The following is a 16,929-nucleotide window of genomic DNA, read 5'->3' on the forward strand; positions in this document are numbered from 1 at the left end:
GGGAGTAATGTTCGCCTCGCGAGGCGCGTCCAAGTGAAGTCATGTTTTCAGTATTTGAGACCACATCATCATATCCTATGATTAGTGTGAGAGCTATTTGAGCACTCAGTGTTTTCTTTTTACTTTGACGTGATGACAAATTACATACAGGCCTTACGCATTAAAACAACAACAACACTGCAGTCCCCTACAAAAACTTTAACCCTGGTTCGTAGAGGTCAATTTGATATTGAGCGCTGAGAAAAAACCTTATTTGAATGGTTTATGATTGCCGCGGCACTCCAATTAGTCAAGGATGGATCAAAGGTAGTTTATCAACACACCTGCAGCCCAAACAAAGGCAGGTTTAGCAATCTTTAACTTCTAAAATAAATGTACTATAATAGCATGTAACGTTGTGCTACCTATCATCTGATCTGTAGAAGTTCAGAAATTACAACACAACATAGAAAATGCGTCATTTTCAGATTAAAAGGTCATTTCACCAGTTATGCCGATTATGCCCCCCCCAAAAAAGAAACTTTATTATGCAAGACAAAAAAAAACGGGATTAAAGAAGAGCATGTTCAACAAAAACGAGGCTAGATTTGAAATACTTTCACTTTTCTTCTTTCAAATCAATACTGAAAACCATTAGAATGTTTCAGAGGGGGCTATTGGAAGCAAAATTTAAATTGCACCAAGAAGAAAAAAATAAAACAAATGTATATATATATATTTTTAGAAGTTTTATCATGGCTATTTTAATACAGTAACCATACAGTGGTATTTATCATTGTTTAAACATGTAACAAAAATCATTGCGGTTTTCTTTGGTGATGTATCTGACATTTCAAAGGGGAGATTTAACTTGATGGGTTAAAAAAAAAACTACAAGTATTTTTAAGAAAGCAAAACAACGTTGGGTTTTGACGTGCTATTCTTACACGGCGACCTAACGTTAGCTTTTTTTTTTCTTCAAGTGCAGCAACATGCATTATTATTTGGCATTGTGGTCTTGTGGCATGGCGTGCTTGCCTCTGTGCAGCCACTAAGGCCTGGCAGGCCTCGCCAAGGTTGACTCATTTGCTCCAAGGCAAGTGGGGGAAACGAGAGTGGGAGGGGGTTGCGGGGGGTTCACGTTTGAGATGTGCAACAATTGCAAATCGGGGAACATGGGAGGAGAGGCTGATTGGCCACATTAAGACAAATTTATACACGCAGCCCCTTGATATATGACTACTTGAAGTTTTCCTACTGCGTCCGAACAGTGATGGGAAAAGACAACAGTTTACCATTGGCCTAAATGAGATAATGAGTGTGTTTGTGTCAGTTTCGCGTTACTCGCCGCCGCATAAAAAGCCAAGGCGGCGTTAATGGAAAGTTGTCGACGCTCGATTTCTTCAGAGTAACAAATGGAAATGGGTCGAAATAAGAACGGAGCTTTTTCAAATGCAAAGAAGTGGGCAGCATAATGACTTTTTTTTCTTTTCTTGTCCCGCCATTCAGAGGGAGGCTTTTCTTTCCCTTTGTCACTTAGCTTTGGCATATAATTAACTCCTGCTTAATATGCTGTTTAAAGGCTCTCCTCCCCGGGCTGGAAAGCTTTGAACCCATAGACCACAGGACGGGACAAAACCCCAGTGGGACTGCTTCCTTCCATGCTCCTCCTTGTGCATGCGTGTGTGTGTGTGCGTGTGTTTGTGTGTGTGTAGAGAGAGAGGGAGAGCGAGAGAGAGAAAAACTTCAACATTTTTGTATTGTTGACTTAACACAACTCAACATTGAAACCAGAGTTGGGCTTTAACCAATAACTTGTGTGCTCATGTGGAATATATGGCTTCTATTTTGTGTTTGTTAAACTTAGCAGATCATTTTCCACAGTTTGGCTCAGGGCCCAATTCAGAATAGCAAAGTGAATTAGTTGATTTGTTGCTAAATATATTATTCATGTTTGAAGATAAAGTGAACAATTCTTCAAAGGCTTCTCTCTGTTTAATGCCACCCCCTTTAGAAATTTACATCAAAACTAATATTAAAAAAAGGACAATTACTCTTGCGTATTTAAAACAAATAACCAACACTGCACAAAGAGTGGCCATGCTAATGCTTCATGCTAATGCTTCATGGAAAATGAATCAAGCAGCAAAATCCGCCTGCTTTCAGCCATCTCATAGTGCGGCCATTTCGCAGCTAGAGCATATTTTGGTCAACAATAAATAAAAACTTGACTTCTCATCTAAAGGGTCCCTGTGCTACAATGTTGATTTCTCACCCTAAACACTCCCAAAATTCATTGATTGATTTCTACGCATTCCTTGCTCATTCTGCACCTGCTCAAGGCGACAATGTTTTACTGTGGAAAATGCTGAAGTGTCAAAAATGACATCCGGACATTTAATGTCAGTCACTCACAGGCGGAACTATTGTTATGAATATTGTGTTCTCACGGGGTCCCATTTGACATCATAAAGGGGGCGCGGCTGCTACACGGTGAGAAGCACGGCCCTCAGCACGACATTTTTCTTCCTGATTAGAAATGTGACGACCTTAAAACTCATATATATGTGCCAAATGTAACTTATATGTATATGCATGCGGTGGAAAGTTTAAAAATATCATAATCATGATCATGGTCATGAAAAAAAAAGTCATAGACATACAGTATATACTTTCTCTTTTATGAAAAAAAATACTTTATCACGAGTTCAATGTCTGATTGAAAAAAAAAATCATAAAGTATAAGTGAAGCTTTTGACATAAGTGGTCATCTTGTCATCATTCACTGGAGGGAGTCACAGCTGACAATTAGCTGGAGAAGCTGAGGGCCTTTCAAGTCTGGTCACCAGCCAATCACAGAGCACAAATAGTCAAACAAGCATTCAAGCTCACATTCAGACCTCCTGAAAATTTAGAGTCTTCAATGAAGCAAGACTGCATGTTTTGGAACGCGGGTGAGCCAACTCAACAAAGTAATATCTCGATAGAGATTCAAACACTGACCTCTTGACTGTTAGGCAGACCTGCTAACCACTTGTGTACCCTGGTTACATTTTGATATGTGATTACTCTGTTCCAGCATCCTGGGAAAAAAAAAAAAAAAAAGATGAATGCTATTCATTAGCCTATGCATCATCTTTTTTTAGCATTAAAGGGACAATGTGTGAGCTTGAGACCAGTTTTCATTAAAAAGGAACAACTTAAAAGACTATAAATTTAAAAAGATGCAAATAAATGTGTTCTTAACGACCTACAGTATGTTTTAAATATAATTGTAGGTCTACTCATCATTAAATGATATTACATGGGGGGTGGCACTCCTCCGGAGGCTGCCATGTCTGTTACAGCTACGGACAATGGTAAATGGAGCACCTACCGCTGTTCGTAATGAAAAACAGTCTACATTTTACACATTGTCCCTTTAAGATTTTATTAATGCAAAGCTATGTGGCTGTTTTACATCCACACGCTGTAATTCTGTAATTCTTTGTTGTTGTTTTTAAAGACCTTATGAGGTGAATAGTGAATTTATGATAATTGATAAATAGTTTCAGCCCTATCAAACTCGGTCATGACCTTGTAAAAATATGGATCCCAATTATTGCTACAACCAGAGCATTTCAGGGGTACCAAGAAGTTATTCAGAGGTACTTGAGTATACCTACAAAAGGACGCAACTAGAATTTGCATGGATCAAACAGCTGGCTTTAAGCACATAAAAACAGCATTTCAAATTCAACAAGTCAATCAATAAGTGTCATTAGCGCTATTTTGGTGAAAATCACACCCAGCGGGGGGGCACGTATGACAGACTCCCAGGACCTCTGAAGCACCTCTGCACCTTTGTGACCCTCATCTGTAGCAGAGTTTATTGCCTCCCCACCCTCCCCCCCAGTCTCTCCTCCTCCCTCCCGTGCGTCCGTCCCGTCAACAAAAGCACCCCGGTGACCCTTCTGTCCCTCTTTCTTCAAGCAAAGCCCTCTTTTTGCCCCCCTACCACTAGGATGCTTTCTCTTCCATCGGCTGTTTGGAAACAGGCGGCTTCAATTAACAGATGGACTACTGGTTTGTTGTTTTGTGTTCACTCAGGTAAAACCATAAATAAATAAATACATGTTGTATTCATATGTAATCGTTTTAAAGTCAGGAATACTGTGATATATTTCTCAAAAACACCGGTCACAATATTAGGCACACCTGGGTAGTCTAATGTAGGGTTTTAAAAGTTTTTCTGTAGGTATACAAATATACTAGAGTGAAGAATCAACTGCTCTTTTCGCTTTGCACTACAGCTTGCATATTAGTCATCCTTTGCAAAGGATAGAAAATATATGTGTGTTGGTATCTGTCTAATTGTGTTGCAGCACAATTTGTGCTCAAATAAGTGACTTTGGACAGGAACCTTCATCTAAGAGTGCGACTACTTAATGTTATGTCTGTTTGCCCTCTGTTTATTTACGAGGGACAAATTATGCATTGGAAGCCCCCCTTACAAAGAGTATAAATATGGGAGCGCTTGTCTAGATTGTTTAGAATGCCCAGGTAGGGGTTCCTACTTAGGCAAGGTTATCTTTTTTTTTTTTTTTTATAATTTATTTCGTATGCTTCTTTTTCAGTTGCAAAACAGATTACGGTCCAGGTTACAACACAATGGTTGCTCAATGCACCACTTCCTACAGCCATCCGCGAGTCAATGGGGCGCGCGACGGGGTCCTCTCCGGGGTTCTTCGCGCAGGTGTCACAAAGCCATAAAACACACTGGGGGGGGGGGATATGCCGTGGTGGTGGTGACGTTAGGCGCTAACAGTGGGCATTAACCCGCATTACTCGAGTGATAATCTCTTTATACTTAGTGCAAAATCTTGCACTTATTTTAAGAACGGGATACAAACAATGTAAACTGTGTTTTATTTCTTTCGTGTTATTCATGACATAGTTTACACGTTTTTGTTGTGTGTGCGTGTCCACGCGTCATTTAGTGAGGAGGAAGCGAAGATAATGAAGAAAAGATGACCGTCAGCGTCCAGAAGCGTTGCAATTAATTCTAAATTGAAGAAACATGCGGAAAGTATCACATGGGGACGTGGTGTTGCGCACGCGTAGAATGCTTCGTAGTTGCGCGCAGAAGTGAAATTGATGTGGTGCAAAATATTCATTCAAAAAAAACCCGAACCCAACTGTTGAACCCTTGTGCAGTATTTTTATTTTTTATATATGATTCGCCTTCATTGTGGGGAGCTCAGTGGTGCAGTGGTAAACACGTCCACCTCACAGTTAAGGGATCTGAGTTCAAATCCAGCTAGCTCCAGCTAGCTCCAGCCTTCATGTGCGGAGTTTGCCTGTTGTCTCCCCGAGCACGCGTGGTTTCTCTCTTGGCACTCCGGCTTCCTCCCACACTGGTGTCCCCTGCTTACTTTCCAAAGTCAGCTGGGATAAGCACCAGCAAGCCTATAAAAAAATGGAGGGATGGATATTAAACCACGTGACCATTGTGTGGCATGCTTCTGCGTCATCAGAAGAACCAAAAAGGAGCAAAAAAGGCGGAATCATGCAAATTAACAATGTTATGACTATTTTATATATTTTTTATATGAGAACACTGTAAAATGAATTTTCTGGAGGACTATAGACCAAAGGCTTTCCATTCATTCTCCCCATGATTGTTTTGAGCGCTGCATACCGGAGTGCGGCTTGGTTTAAGGGAAAAAAAAAGCTAAATGAATAATATAAGTTCTCAATGTGTGATTTTTCTTTCCTTTGATCAAATACGACAAATATTCAAAACCCATGTCACTTACAATTCAATTCTGAAAAAGCAATAAATAAACAATCAATCGGGAACTCCCGAGTTTCCCATCCGTCGTGCCAACCTGTGTCGGTGACGTCACAAGCGACTCCCCCACCAGCGACCCATCCGTGTGGAGTCCCATCACGAGCTGTGGGTGTCCCGCTGGGCGTGAATGCGATGCCTCGCTCACTCTCTCCGCTCTCTCCTCCTTTCTTTCTCTCTATCTCCTCTTTCTTTCCTCTTGTATCCCGAGGCTGCCACGCCGGACGAAGAGCACCGCACTCGCGCCGCCGCTTTCCACGGGACTCCCCCCCGAGTACCCCCGCGCGACCATGACGGAGGAAAGTCGGGGCAAGAGGAGGAAGCAAGCCAACCCGAGGAGAAGTCGAGGTAAGCGGCCTGGCTGGGGGCAACATTGATGGGCGGAGATGGATGTGGATGCAGTAGAGCTCTCACGGGTGGATATACACGTACAACTTTTAAACTTTCTGTCGTGGGTTCCCGAACGTGTATTTGTGCCCAAAAGTTTGCAGTTTCAACGATGTCTGCCCGCTCGCCTTTCAAAAAGATGCTCGGCAGTGGCACAAGCCCGTGTGTGGAGCTAATTAGCGCATATAAATGTGTGGCTAATATATGACGTCAGATTTGTCACTTTCAGCACAGTTACATTCGTCTTACTAAACCTCCCCGGTCAAATATCTATTTAGAAACGACTGCAAGGACTATTTGGACACGAGCCTACACTTTTGACATTGTTTTTATTTCTTATTGTTGCATTCAAAAGTTTGTACACATAACATGCACGCATAGGCTTGAACGCTCATTGCTTGCAAGTCCCCTTTCCTTAAATGTTACTTTAAAAAACTGCACTTTAGACATAAATTTAGCATGATTTAAAGCGTGACTAAAAAGGGGAATTCAAACACACACGCACACTCACACACTAGATTTATATTATAGGAGTCATGTGGAGGCTGTTTTCACATCATACTTTTGATGGTTAAATCCATTATGGAGGTCACGCGCAGTGAAAAAAAAATATGAATGGCGTTATGAATTGCATTAGACAACAAGTGCTGAGGGGTCTTATAATGTGGCTCGCTGTTAATGCGCTTCTATATTTACGCCGTCAACCAGCTGATGGAGACTTTAGTTCCAGTGTCTTTCAACAGGCGCCATAAAGGAACATAGTGAATGACCCTAGAGGACTTTATACAAAAGCAGAAATGCCCCCCCTCCATTCTTAAGCACATGTTGTGTTTAGCCAAATGCTTCTTTCATGGCTTCCCTTAATGCCCCGAAGCAAGTAAAATGATTGAAAATAGATTTATATTCAAGTTTTCATGGATCTGAGGAGACATGCTTTAATTCTAAATGAGGATTAGCGGAATTAAGTGTGTGCTTGTTTGTTCCAGATGCGCCGTGTAACCGCCGGCTGTTTATTTCCACGCTGTAGTTTATTTAAGCGTCCCCTCATTTTATTGCGAGTGTCGCCTGAGTGTGAGCAGTGACACACACGCACACCCAGAGGCATACAGGCACTTAGATGGACAGCAGCCACCTTTGACCCTCACGTAACAGTTTGTCGACCGACCTCACTCAATTTCGCAGATCAACATCACGGGCGTGCTGAAGCTGTCACGGACAAAAAAAACTGGACACACTTAGCGCACAACTGACGTGAAACTACTCTAGACCGTTCCACTTAAGAGAACGTCTTCAAAGTATCATCGGGTCTTGTTTTATACGTATTCCCCGCGGTCAGTAATCGCCTTCGCTGTCAATTGTAAGCGACGTTGCCGTGACGCCAGCATGCAAATGCGTGTAGCGTTTGGAATGCGCTTGGCTACGGGACGAGCGTTAAGGACCTTTGATAAAACCAAACGAATCTGGCAGCCGGCGACTTTCGGGACGCCGATGCGCGGGAAGCTTTCCAAACCAGAAGAGGAGAGAAAAACTGATCCGGGGCCAGGTTTTTGCTTTTTTCGTGGCGCCTCTCGATTGTGCGTCTGTGTCCGCCCGCCAGTAAAACTGTCAGTGCTGAGCAAATATCAAGCAACCTGGGGAAATTAGCACTCTCTTTGTGTTTTGGCATGGGCGGCGCGGTCTGAAATGATGACTTTTCAACAATTTTGTATCCAAACCATCACAAATTTTTTACATGAGTCACGATTATATCCATTCGTTACGGAGATAGCGCCAGATGTCAATATAACCGTCAAACATGACATGGACATGGCTCTGGGGAATATGTCTCCGAGGCCGAACATCTTAATAAATGATAATATCCAAAAACAAAAGCTCGGTGAACCAAAATAGCTTTGTAAGTCAAGTGGGAATATTCCGGAGTCTATCGCTAACCAATGCTAAGCTAGTAGTTTCACCATAATTACAGTAAATTTCTGTATAAGAAAAGATTTGCAGTATGTGAATAAAAACAGTTGTAAACAACAAGGAGGTGACAACAGTTGGTGCCTTCTTGTCGTTGGTTTCGGCCAGTTCTACACTCATATGACTGTGAAGTAACGTTATGAAGTAGCTTCGAGTCTATCGCTAACCTTAGCTATATTAGTTATACTAGTGAAATGTCTTCACTGTCAGGACGAATCCACGCATCACTGGGATAATTATTTTTCATGAAGTTGAAAAAATATATGCATATTCTTTGTTATATTCCCAAAATGTTCCATCGTTAAAAAGACGATGTTAAAAAGGCATTGCCATTAGTTGACACCATGATTGGTTGCCAGCCAATTGCTACAAAGTTATTATTTTTAAGAGCACTATCAAGGGGAAAAAATATGTAACTGACCATATTTAATTATTTATTGTTTCTGCCCGGCAGTGATTCTGTGACAATAACATCTAAATCAGAGCCCTGTCTTTGAGTAAAAAACACAATCAGTTGTAAATTTCAGAGAAAATGAAAAAAGCAACTTGGGCCTTTGCATAAACATTAGCCAATCACCAATAGCAGTGCGGCACACGCTATAATTAACTTATCCTGACACAGCTCGAAAATTACAGTTGCACTTAATATTTATACACTTCTACGCCATAAATACTTCATATAACAACCAAATGAAAGCAGTTTGTACAGTGCAAACTAAACATGGCAACATAATGCCATGCCACTGCGCAAAGCTGTTCATTTTGCGCCATATGTGGCCTTGAAATGCTAATTGTGGTGACCGTCAAACACCTGACGTAGAACGTTATCTTTTTCTTCATCTTTTATTTCAGTTTACCCCGTACGCGGTGTTTTTCAATTGATTGTTTCATATTTATGACCTCTTTATTCACTTTCAGTAAATAACCTTTAAGATTTTAACTAACCCTAACCTTGCAGTATTTATGCCTTGGCTACTGTTAGCGTAAGTTAGCAACAGACAATGGCGCGTTTCGACTTATGGTTTACTAATTTGGGTTGTGTCACCACTGCAGTTGTTGATAAATGAAAACAAGTTTAAACAAAAATAAATCAAAAGTAACTATGATCATCTTAATGAAATAAAACAAAAATACAACGTCCATTAAATGTTTTGAAAATGCTATGAAAATGTTCACTCACCACACAATGAGAGTATTTAGAAAACTTATATGGTCCCTAACGAAACAAAAATCAACTGACATGTACATGCAGATATTGTAAAAAAAATATCACTCAAACAGTTTTGGTTGCGCATTGTGCGGTTCATTTCTCAGTCTAGTGAGAGTTTTATTGAGTTTTATTGAGATTTATATTCACATATATATGCATGATAATGGCCTTTAGCTCACATTTAAGATGAAATCAGCTGGCGTAAGGCCATTTAAAGTCATGCTTTAAAAAATATGCAGCCAATAAAAGACAATAAATATAACACATTGTAAAACATGAATGATGAAAAATGGCATGCAATTGTGAAGTCACATCAAGTGAAAGTTGAAGTCGCCGTGACAACTGTCAAATAGTATGAATAGTACAGATAGTCTAGTAACATAGTTGCCTGAGTCATATTTGAAGGTTTTGAAAGCCAAGAAAAAGCAACTAATTCAACAATAGTGTCCTCAATTCAATTTTTTTGGATAACTGAGAAATGATTGTGACAAAAGAAAAATACACATTAGCATGTACGTTGATCATTATAGTTATTAATCATGATTGTGTGATATGTGTCTAACGATTTGCGGGAAGATGGTGTCCAGAAGTTTGGTGCTGATACAAATCATAAATTTTTGCCTTGCCTTGAAGGAAAAATTATCGGTGGTCTCTGTTCTTACCGTATTGCCACAACAATATTTGTTTCGATAATCATGTAATTCTATTATCATGCGATCATGAGTTTTTCTCAAAATGAATCAGACTGTCTCATAAGATTTTTTTTCCTTGGAAAAATACTTGAACACTTTGTCCTAAAAATAGGATTTATTGCTAGACATCTTTATAGAAAAAAAACTAACTAATTTTCACACGGTTTCAAAATACAGCAATGTTGACTAAGATTAGTAGCAAATTATGATGTAATTTTCAAAAATGTAAGGATTTTTTTTCAATATAAAAAAGATTACACCTTTCAAAAAACTCACTTATTTTATGAAACAAATCTCATATCATTCACATTAGATCATTTTTTAAATGCAAACTAACTTTAACCTATATTCTTCACATTTCGGAAAGTTTTTCCTTAAAATAGAACAGTTATTAAATTGCAACTTTGTCTGTTTATTATCAAAATTATAATATTTTCTCAAAAAAAAAATCATCAGATCAAGATTGTTCTAAAAAATGCTTCATTTTTCAGATTTCAACTTTTTTTCAAAGACTAATTTTGTAACAAATGTCTTTTTTTTTTACCCCAATTTACAATTATTATTATGAGATTACATTTTCATTTCACTGTTCTTCAGATTCAGAAAGCATTTGCCCTACATACAACTCAAATTATGTGATTGATTTTGTTCCACTGTACAACAACGTTCATGAAATTATATTAATCTTGAAATTGAGATTTTTCTGAAAAAAAAATCTCCTGCAATTTCAATTTTTTCCCCACAATTAAAGACTAATTCCCTAAAAGATCTCTGATTCTCTAAAAGACACAAATATTTTCATGAGACTTGGCCTTGAAAAAAATCCGACTTTATTTTCTTGACTTTTCCATAGAAAAGATGTGACTTTATTTTCATAAGCCTTTTTTTCACGACAGTATGCGGGGATGGGATTTTTCACGCGGATGTAAGTTCGGCTTGCTCATCTTTGTCGCCGTTGTCGTGTCCTGTCGCGCAAAAGTTTTCAGTCGGAGTTATCGGTGACACACCTCATGCGCTGCCTTCACGTTCCGCATTGGCTGGCCCTTGGCGGCCAAAAACGCGCGCATCTTTTCCGCTGTCTACTCATCTAACCCTTTGAAGCAGATGAAGGCTTGCGTTACACATTTAGCTCCTCTATGTTGTCCGCGTTGTCTTTTTTTTTTCTCGAAGGAGGGCTTTCTTTATCCTCTCGTCAGCCGCCTCGCTCCTTCTTTTTCTTCTTTTTTCAAGTGCCAATTTATTTAAACTCCTTTCCCCTTTTCTTCTTTCTCCTTCATTGATTTCCAAACCCCAGTCTTTGTGTGCAGCTGGGGCCCAGCTGTGTGTCTTGCGACGGTGTACGTGCGTGTGTGTTTGTGTGGCTTTTTCTGGCACATTGCTGCCACAGTGAGCATAGCGCACTGTACACACAAAGGACCCTGGCCACAAAAAAAGAAAGAAAAAAAAACAAGGTGGAAAAGTTTGGAACGAGAGAGATGGACTCGCTTGTACTGCGACGGAGCGGTGGGCCGGGTCGTTTGCATCAGCGTTTGGGGATGAGCGAGACGGCCGCGAAGAGCGCTGGCACCGCGGTTTATTAGCGGGAGACGTTTTTTGGAGGGGCGTCAGAAGCGGTGGGTGGGGGCACCGAGGGGGGAACGAAAGACGAGGATGATGACAGAGGTGGGGAGCTGATGCGGTTGACAGAATTGGAGATGGCAAAAGCATTTACTGGGCGTGGGAAGATGGCACAAAAGAGCCTGTTTCTCACCGAGCGGTCGTGTCCCGCAGTTTGCTGAGTTTGAATTGGCAAACTTTTTGATAACAGGCTTCTTCTAACAACTACACCTATCATAAACAGTTGAGGTTTTGATGTTATAAAAGGCACGAAGCCGAACTGACGTACCAAAACACAGTACTACGCTCAATTAGTAACAGGACTTATCCGCGTTAGCTAATTTCTTATGGTCGTCCAAAATCAGTTAGGATGTCTTGGAATTCCCCCTCAAATGGTCAAGGTTAGACACAGTCACTTCCAATCGCTTTATTGAACAAAGAGTAACGAAAAAAAAAAGACACACACATATAAGCACGTCATGCACAAGCCGCCATGGTCATGTGACAACTAGGTAGTCACCATGCAAACGGTTAGCCAAGTTTGCCAGTTAGCCAGCCGCTCAGCTGGGTTCACAACACCCAACTCCACACACTCATTTGCTGACTCCAAGTCAAGCCCTATCTTTTTAAAGCCGCCTACACTTAAAGTCACAGATCCTATGATGTAGCACATGGAGATAGCAACTGAAAATAGGGTAAAATAATACCTCCACCTCACATGCACGTCATATTTTTTGGGCCGGTAATGTTTTATATGAACAATTATATAAGATCAATTATATCTGATTATTTGATTGGACAATAAACTAACTGGTAGAATGCTTGGTTCTAAAAATATTTGGTTTCTACATTTGCAACAGGAATACCCTGTTGATAAAGCAATAGTCTCTGGCTTTTGCGAATATGATAACTAGAAGCACAGCTAGGTTTTGGCTACTTGTTGGAACCCATGTCTAAAAAAACAGACTTACTTACTTGTGCCTTTAAGAGGCGGTCCTGGTGGGATGGCACAACAGTGGTTAGCCTGCGTGAGTGTCTGGATGTGAGCTGTGGCCGACAGCATCTCCAGCCCGCTCATAGCGTGTTGTCCTCGCATTCAATCAGTCAAAGTAATAAATGCATTGGTGCTTTCGTTTTCCATATGCAAGGGCATTCCACTATGTAAGTATACTGTAAAAAGTCGTAAATATGATCCCTTTAAAAACCGCAATGTAGTGGTGGCATGTATGATGAAACCCATATCGCTAGAAAAAATCGTATTTAATGCTGTGTAAAGCTGATTTTGTTTGCTACAGGTCTGGTGGGTCCTCAGTTTACAATGATGTTATGCTAACACGGCATGCTAAAACTGCAATATAGCATTGGCGTGTTTGATAAACTCTTTGTAGCGAGAGAAAACTGCATGTAAGGCTTGTGCCGTCCCCTCATACGGCAGCGACGCAATCCAAATCGGTACATAAGTCGGAAGGCATCGTGTATTCTTTAGCTAACATATGCTAAAGCAGTTGTAAAGTCATAATTCACGTGAATGTTTGCATCAATGACTCTTTTTAGGGAATGAATGAGAAACAAACGAAAAACAGTCAGTCAGCGTGAACACGTGCTGTTTTTTGTTGTTTTTTTTTTCTCATCTAATGACTCCATGTTACATGTCATGTTTATCTCTTTGTTACATAAATTGGTGGGTGAGTTGTAGCGTTTCAGCTAACAAGGCCATCCCGTCTATACAAGCGTGGATTTACAATACATTTGTTGGCAGCTACACAAAGCGCACGTTATTCGTTCAGCTAAAAAAAAACACTGGACGTTCGCCATCACGCATCACGTTCTTCTTCTTTGTCAAATTCATTGGCAGGTTCGACAGCGTCACGCTGCACTGCCGTCACGCTAGTAACGCAGTTGTTGCCGCCGCTAGCACGTCCTGTCCAATGAGTCCAGCCAGATCGGGTTTGAGCGTTTAAAATCGTATTGCTGCGAGCCCAAACAAGCGCTAATCTTCACGCTTGCTCATTTGTCATTTAGCGCCGTCTCAAGTGTCGCGCCATTGGGCCCCGCCGTGGCGTTTGATCCCAGAGCTGCGCCGCACGGACGGGGAATCCCTTGATTGAGTCCCTCTGCTATTTTTCACATGTTTATTCAATTATGTCTCATCAGTCCCATGTCTTCCTGTGCATTCCTGCCGCATGGCTGCCACACTGTCCGTCCAGTCCAAGGAGGAGTTATTCGGAAAGATTTACGGTGCCAGTGCAGGATTAGTGCATGTGAAAGCAGTTTTCCCCGTAATTGCCCTCTCGTGACATTTTTGGAAGTTATAGTCGTACATTACATCCAAATATGAGCGTGGAATTTTGAATCCGAGATAACCGGTGACTGAAAGTCATCTCGATGTCTAAACAAAAAGCAGGCAGCGGTGAGCGCACGAAAGCTAAGATGGCTCACGAGTTGCGCGTAGGCGAAACCCTCACTGTGCGGCGTATTTCTTATTTCACATCAAAGCGGGCTTGAAAAGACAAACACATCGTGTTTCATTCTCATCATTGTCCTTTTCCAGAAATATTAGCGCTTTCTTTGTCATTGCGCTGGCACGCTCCTCGCCTTTAAGTTCTATTTCAAGAGCCCCCCCCTTGTCCTCACCCCTCCTTGTTTTTGAGCAGACATCCTGGAGATTGCGTGTTTGATATGCTGCACATGTTCGACAGAAGAAAGAGCCCCAAAGCCTCCACTTAGGGCGATTGCGCGCACAATTTATAGATATGTGCCGTTTTATCACGCCTCAAATTAAATTTTGAAAACGTCGCTTCAGCCCGCACGTATAACCCAGATGGGCGGGAGTGAGGGGGTGGTAGTGGGGCACCCGAGCAGTAGGACATGAGAGAATAGGACTTTTTTTTTAAATGTCACATCAAGATGGAGGAAATTGCTCAGAAAGTAACACTACATTGAAGTAAGACCATTTATACATCACCCCTATGTACTAATACTCAATGGCAGTCTGAAAGTGTTCGATTTTTGCAATTTTTTTCATCATTTCAAGCAGAGAAAGGCGTTCATATGGATTTGTTACGAAATCAAAGAAAGAATCAAAATATGTACTTTTTAAAACATTTGCTAGAAGCAATATTGTTATCTCTAGGCATATTTTACCCTACATTTACAAAAGACAGATTGTGGAACAGTATCTGTTTTATTTCAGCCTCATCTGCCGGAAAATGGAGTCATTAATGACAACGTATATCCATATAAAACCAAACAAAATAATGCCATGCAAAATTTGGAAAAGGAGCCACTAAGACACAATTTAGCAATAAATTGTTTCATGTTCTAATTAATTTGTTCTTAATTTGATTTTTTTTTTTTTTTTTTTTACTGCTCCTGGCATGACATTAAATAGCACTGAACTATGCACAAACGCTGTTGAAATCTCACCCTGAAGTTCCTTCATGTAACCACAGGGGTAAGCGTACCCCGTCAACTGATACATAAGGACTATGAATTGAAAGAAAAAAACAAATCAGATTTTTTTTTTTTAAATAGAAAAGTGTCATTTTTTTCAGCATAGTCTCACGAAAAGGTATTATATAATAAAATCTAAAAAATGTGAAGTGTGTGTGAGACACAGTACAGTACATTACTAGTACTTTTCTTTCAAAAATGCATGAAAAATTTCTATGTCCCCAAAGGGTGGTGTATACATTATACTTTACTCTAATGATGGCCTTTTGCAGAGTCCGGTACATGCAAATGTCATGGTTGTAATTTTGATTGACTGAAACAACACTATAATTTCAGAAATTGCCTCACCATGCCTTAAAATGTCTTGCAACCCGTCTGAAGCATTAGCGGGGCCTGTGACAAGCCGTGAACTAACAGACTCCATAAAACATTAAGTGTACCTGCATCACACATTTGTGCATATTTCCAATAACTTGGATCAAATCCCTATTGGGTGAGAAGTCAAAACCTCCCTCCTTCACGCCATCTCTCTCCCCGTACCTGTAATCACCTGGTACCACTCTGCTTGACCTGCCGTCCCACACACAAAACTCACACACTCGCATACACCTGCAAGGGAGTGAACACATTCCAGCCCGGATCAAAACATGCATACGGAAATTTCCTGCACCCGTAATGGATGGCTAAAGGCTGTCTGTGTTTGTTTTTGTAGGCAAAAATTTGAAATGCTCTCATCATGTTCTTCATCATTTTTTAAAAGCTTTATGCATAATACCAATAGAATATGCACATGCAGTACAGTAAGCTGCAAATATTATGTCTGGCCGCTTGAGGGTCAACCACCCTCGCTTAATGGTTTGTATCTGTGTGAATGAATGTGCATGACTTGAAATACGTGCTTGAACACATTTTGTGACCTTTGCTGGGTCTATGACTAGAGGTGGCGGAATTACAATTAATGGCAGCAAAATCCACTTGCTTATTTCCCATTATCCATCTCAGGGGACAGCCATATTGGCACATGCTGTCGACTGCAGTAACATCACATAGCATGGCTCACTTGTTTTCCGAATATGGCCATTACGCAAACTGAGCCATTATGTCTCATTGCATGAGCCCTTACCCGCAGATGTCATTTTTGTTGACAGTAAGTGGCTGCTGAGATGGATTAAAAAAGATCAATTTTGTTGCTCAATTCATTGTTTAGATTAGTGCAATTGCATAGAACATATTTTTGTAAAGAAAACCTTTAACTTGACTTGCACTTGAATCTGAAACAATCCCAAATTGATTATTGTTTATTTTTCCAGCACTTTTTTTGCTAGGTGCTCACACTTATTATTCTGAATTAAAACTACATGTGATAAAAATTACCACGAATAAATATGTACGGCAAAACATTATTTTAGATTTTTTTTAGATTCTTTTTTCGCACAATTAGGCTTGTTGTTTGAGTTTTTGGGAGTTGGAAAACAAAGATCAATCACATCCTAATGTGGATACTGATTGGGTGTCATTGTGTTTGGCATACCTGTTGTGAGTGGGAGGACAAGTTCAGATGGAATCTGTGAAAATGAAAGAGCATATAAGAGTTATTGGTCAGATGACAGATGTCAAACTTAACTGAAAAAAACATCCTGATGGCATGATGCTTACCACAGAAGGATCAAAAGTTCAGCTTACCACATAAATGCAAAGCACCCAGCTGCGACAGGAGCAACAGTTAATAATAGCAGAAATTATATATATATATATATATATATGTATTTATTTTTTACTAACAGACTCACGTTGGCCGATTCACTTTGGTATTTGGATAG

The 16,929-nt window shown here is 40.4% G+C and overlaps 1 protein-coding gene across 1 annotated transcript in view; it reads left to right on the plus strand.

Annotated features, from left to right (window-relative positions):
• Positions 1 to 5,967: 5,967 nt before the first annotated feature.
• LOC148419401 (zinc finger E-box-binding homeobox protein zag-1) overlaps positions 5,968 to 16,929 on the plus strand; it is a 31,806-nt gene continuing 20,844 nt past the window's right edge. The window contains exon 1 of the mRNA XM_088422735.1: positions 5,968 to 6,157. Coding sequence (XP_088278861.1) covers positions 6,100 to 6,157 — 58 coding nt within the window. The 5' untranslated portion in view covers positions 5,968 to 6,099. The remainder of the gene's footprint in view (positions 6,158 to 16,929) is intronic.

Source organism: Hippichthys cyanospilos, chromosome 9 (genome assembly GCF_059441005.1).
Source record: "Hippichthys cyanospilos isolate Australia breed blue-spotted pipefish chromosome 9, RoL_Hcya_1.0, whole genome shotgun sequence".
Taxonomy (NCBI): Eukaryota; Metazoa; Chordata; class Actinopteri; order Syngnathiformes; family Syngnathidae; genus Hippichthys; species Hippichthys cyanospilos.